Source organism: Morone saxatilis, unplaced genomic scaffold, assembly GCF_004916995.1.
Source record: "Morone saxatilis isolate NCDOM2014 unplaced genomic scaffold, NCSU_SB_2.0 Contig22, whole genome shotgun sequence".
In the NCBI taxonomy this organism is placed as follows: Eukaryota; Metazoa; Chordata; class Actinopteri; family Moronidae; genus Morone; species Morone saxatilis.
Window position 1 is genome coordinate 16,293,676 of NW_023339785.1, and position 5,126 is coordinate 16,298,801.

A 5,126-nucleotide genomic window follows, 5' to 3' on the forward strand; every position below is an offset into this window, starting at 1 on the left:
CAAAATTGTTGTGACTTACCGTTTCTTGGTGTCCAGCAAAAGCCTACCCTGGCAGGGGCTGGCAAAGCTAGCTGAACAATTTCAATACAAATGTATTATTTCGTACTACTGCCACTAATTATATATATAAAATATAGGTTTGTTCGTAAGTAGGTTTAAAATTTAGGTTTGTTCGTAAGTAAGTTTACCAGTCCCGGCAGGGTCTGCAACTCAGTTATATCACAAGACACAAATGTTTTTTGAAAGTTGGAATGAATGTTGGCTCTATATAAATCCTTCCCTCGGCCAATCAATTCTGTTGTTTCCATGCCAAGTTTCATTGCGTAGCTGACCACACCCACAGTTGCACTACACCTGTTTTGTTGAAAACAAAAGTTAAACATTGTAAGGAACAACAAAATTAAAAGCATTTCTTAAACTGAACCAAGGAAAAGGTGAAAGATTTACTGTAAATGGAGTGATTCATTCACACTCAGACTGTCACATTCATGTAAGGCCTACACATTTTTTACACACACTTAAACCAGTTAGAAATAGTTACCATTGTTATCTGTTTTGAGTTTAATTCATTTTAGTAAAATAAACTTTAAGTTTTGACTAAATTTAATAACACTCTTCAATGAGGTGTTACATAGAATATTGACTGTGCCTGCTACATGCAAGAGAAAGATGGGGGAGAAACGGGCATTTGCATTAAATGCTATGACTGAGTATTATTTTTAGTTTTATTAGTTTTATTCACAACGGCTAATGTTACAAACTATATTAGCACACAGCTAAATTATTGTTAAAGTTGGTATACTGTTAGCTAGCCCCTGCTAGTCAGTCCCACTGTGGCTGGAGCAATGGAACCAAAAACTATTTACATTTCTACACTGAATAGCCCATGTTTAAAAAGAAAATAACAAGGAAAAACACAAAGTTTTGGGGACAAATTGGATCAAATTATTTGAGGTCTCTCACATATTCCAACATCTCATCTTGAAATCATTATTTTTTCCAATTTTTTAAAGAATTCAAGAAACCCTTTCATATTACACAGCAACAATTTCAGAAACTAAAGTTAAAGCTAATTGTGTCTATAAGATACTATCTAATGTTGAAGGCCAGGATTAAAACTAACTAAATTCTGATATCAATTCTGCTCTTGATGATCTTGTGGAACAGGAAAAAAGTTCATGTCATCTGGAAGAACATTTGCTCCGTGGAGAGAAATTAATTTCTTCATTTAAATTTCATGCAGTAGTGCAGAATAAAATCTTTAAAAGTTTGGGAGAAAACTGGAAAGAAATGGTTAAAAATGATTCCATGTTACTCATTAGAGAAGAAATAGCAGCAGATTTAACTGCAACAGTTGAAGCTTTGGTACAAGAACTCCAGATGTCTTTGGGGAATAGCAGATTTATCAGATCCAGTTAACAAATGAGAATATGTTGAATTGATAAAAAAATATATTTTTATCTTTTATAATCTTTTTAATATATTGTTTTAAATATTTACACAAGGGCATTTAACATTTTCTAATTACATAAATGTAAATGTGTTCCTTTTTAATATGAAATACTAAATGGTTGTGAGAATGTTAGTTTTATTAAAAATCTGTATTTTTCAAATTAATACATTAACTGTGGGTAACAATTTTAATTAGTGCACATGATTTTTTTATCAATAAACATTTTAAAGTTGAGACTCTGTTCTGTTCCCTCACCATCAACATGTGATTAAACCATTAAAGGTCTCTGGTGATCTATAGTCATGTGTGGACATAAATAGGTCAATAAACTACAACAAGAAAGCCTCCAGAGTCAGTAACCAGATCTTGTAAAATAGACATGAGAATAAAATAAATGCTTTTGTTAAAAAAAAGTTTATAGTTTAATCTTAAACATATAAAACTGTATCTTAACTAGGAGTGCTCTGTTAGGGATGTGAAGTTTTGTTTAACTGTTGCTTCATCAGATCCACTCAACACACTCTTTGTTGTCACAGAAAAAAGCCCCAATAGAGGCACAAAAGGGTTATAACATATACATCTGGTTTCAAGTGTACAACAACAGGTAGCAACTCACTGATTTAGTTTCCTTTATTAGTAGTTTTATTACTGATACATGACCTTGTTAGATACCATTGTCTCAGCACACATACTGTAATCCTTTTTGAGATGGAGCTTTGAGAATTGGCACAAACAATATACAAATGAACATAACCTGTATACAACACTGATATTAAACAGAAAAATAAAAAGCAATAAATATCAAAAATGGAATGAACACAACAAAAGAAATGCAGGATTGCATCTTCATGAGACAAAATGTATTTTAATTATGTGCCATCTTCTTTAGTTCAGTGCAAACATTAAATTATGAAGAAAAAAATAAAAACAGTCTGTAGCAGTAGTAGTAGTAGTACATAGCAGGATGTGAATGTACAAACATCAGTTTAGACTCAGCCTGGATATTCCCTACTTTGTGATGAAGATGAGTTAAAATGTCTTAATGAGAAAAGACAGAAAGAAAAGTTAACATGTTTAAAAACACACAAAAAAAATCACTTCTAAGTCCAAACTGGTGAAGTCTGAGCTTCTTCTGGTTTCAGAACATTTGATTTGTCAAGAATTTTAAAAAAGCACACAAATGATTAAAAAAAAAAAAAAAAAGTGATTGATTTAAGCCCAGAGAAGGAATAAGGCAAGCAAGCTCATACTGTATATACAGTTACTATTTACATTGTGTTTACATATGGTTTAGTAACTTTACCAACAGTTGAGGTGGAGTTTGGCTCCCTCTACTGGGTCATACTAGTGTCACACTGCAGTAGTGAGTGCAGAAGTAGTCACATGCTTTTTAAATCTTTCATCACAGAGCACCCAGAAGAACCAGGCCCTATGCAGTGGCTGGCAACCAGAACCAAAGTCCAGTGTTTAGAAAACACCCACAGCCTGGTCTGACACTCCCTCCACATCTGAAACAACAGCACGGGGATGAGAAAATAATTCCTCACAGTCTCCTGATGTTGGTTTTGGTTTAATTATTTCGATATTGCTTTGTCCTTGCTTCTAAAGATAAGTAGAAATATTATAAAGAGGCAACCACACAGCGGGGTAAAGGAGTGAGGAAGTGCAGAGCTACTCCACCTCTTTCTCATGTTGAACACAAACACACATTTCTACTGTGGTGAAAGCAGATATGTTACCTCACAAACACAGGCAACTCTTCTATGACTAGTGCATTTTATTGGGAGAGAGCTCAGTTACAGCCTTACCTTAAGAGGCCCGAATATGCACAACTGATCATACCTATTACTAATATCATCACATGACCAAAAAGAACTGACTCAACTAGAAGTGTAATAAAACAATGATGGCGGAGGAATATAACTTTGAGAGTGATGCCTAGATGGATAACTAAGCCAACACTCAACAAAAAACTCACCAGTACTGTACATGACTTCAAAGTCGCACTAAAAAGCAGTGAGGAAGAAAGTTGCCATAAGCGAGACCTGAACCTAGCAGAGTCAGACTCACTCAGAGGTATACAGGCTTAATGAGGGGGGGGGGGAGCTAGTCTTTAAACTCCTCCACAAGCTGTGAGGCCTAAAATGCAGTCAAAAAATGCTAGAATTAAGGTAAAATAGAGGACCAAAGCACAAATATTCCTGTAAAATTAGACTTGAGTCACTTGAGATAGGACAGGGTGGTGGCTGAATGACAAAAGTGGGAACTATTAGGTCTGGAAGAGTAAATAAGGACGTCTGCAACCATCAGTCAGTGCAGGTGTTAAAGTCTCAACCGCCTTACTCCTCCTCAGTAAAAAGGCCAAATGTCTGTGCTTCCGAGAGATCAGCATCTGAGGATTTCTACCACCATGGCTGGGTCCAGATGAGGACCCAGACTTGGGCCTTCACAAATCTGGATGGTGAGATTTTTTACATTTCAACTAGAAGCATGTAGGAGTAAGCACAAATGACTCAAAGGAGTAAATAATGTGATATTTTACTGGAGATACTTCAACCAAAAACAGCCTCGATTAAGAATATCCGCAGCAGAACATGAATCGGTAACATCAATCAGACTGAAAAACTGCACAAGGCCAGCTTATGTTCTCACCTAATAAGGGGACTATATGTCTAAGGAGAGGATAAAGGGGAATTTATAAATATATCACTAATCATTACCAGATTAAAAGAAACATCCCGATCAGAGATGAGCTCACAGTAATTAAAGAGACAAAATATGCAACGACCCGGTAAAACGTAAAAGAACTGTTCCCAACCTAAAGGAGGCCACATACTGCTAAAAAACAAACCTATGATATAATATCTAATAGATAGATATATATATATAAATAAATGTGTTTGTGTGGAGACCAAACAGAGGAAGAAGGGCCTGCAGGCTGTGGGCGGAGCGAGTATCAGCCGATGGATGTGAACAGCAGGCCTCATGGTGGCGTCTCTGCATTGCTAGTCGTGGTCTTTTTCTTTGTTGGCTTCTTCACCGTCTTGGTTTGAGTCTTGAAGAGGGAGAGGAGGGACAGGGGGGAGGAGAAAGTCAAAAGTAGTTAAGAGTTGTTCAAATGAAAGGTCCAAAATAGGTTCAACTAACGTTGGGTGATGTATCAAGTATACTACACTGAAAAGGGCAGTCCACCAATTTTACACAAGCTTAGTTTACTCTTCACGGAGAGGCATATAATACTGTTATGCAATTGTATAATGTCTTCTGTGGCCCTGGAGGAGCTATGTTCACGTGCTGGAGTTGACACTACAGATATAGGCGATGTGATAACAAACTAAACATGGTGAAGAAACAAGCACAATATAACTTCACTGTAACGTTTTTATTGACATCTGCTCAATCATAGTTGAACAAAGACTGAGCAGCCAATGTGCCGGAGCCAGTCAGAGAGAGATGATGCCACATACGGGAAACGCATTCTTGAAATTGCTCAGACATCAATAGACGTGAATAGGAAATGGAGCAACTACTCATACTGTAGGATGGAAGTGTCAACCTTTCAGCTTAAGACTTCAAATGTTTGTTAAAAAGCAACTACGGGATTTAAGTTGAAAGATTTTAAGGTGCATGTTTGGTTTGGTCAAAGATGCTATACTGTAGGATTCAGCAATGA

The 5,126-nt window shown here is 36.3% G+C and overlaps 1 protein-coding gene across 1 annotated transcript in view; it reads right to left on the reverse strand.

Annotated features, from left to right (window-relative positions):
- Positions 1–2,083: 2,083 nt before the first annotated feature.
- The window catches only part of reep2 (receptor accessory protein 2), a 10,721-nt gene continuing 7,678 nt past the window's right edge, over positions 2,084–5,126 (reverse strand). The window contains exon 8 of the mRNA XM_035668768.1: positions 2,084–4,508. Within this exon, the coding sequence (XP_035524661.1) occupies positions 4,437–4,508 (72 nt within the window). The 3' untranslated portion in view covers positions 2,084–4,436. The remainder of the gene's footprint in view (positions 4,509–5,126) is intronic.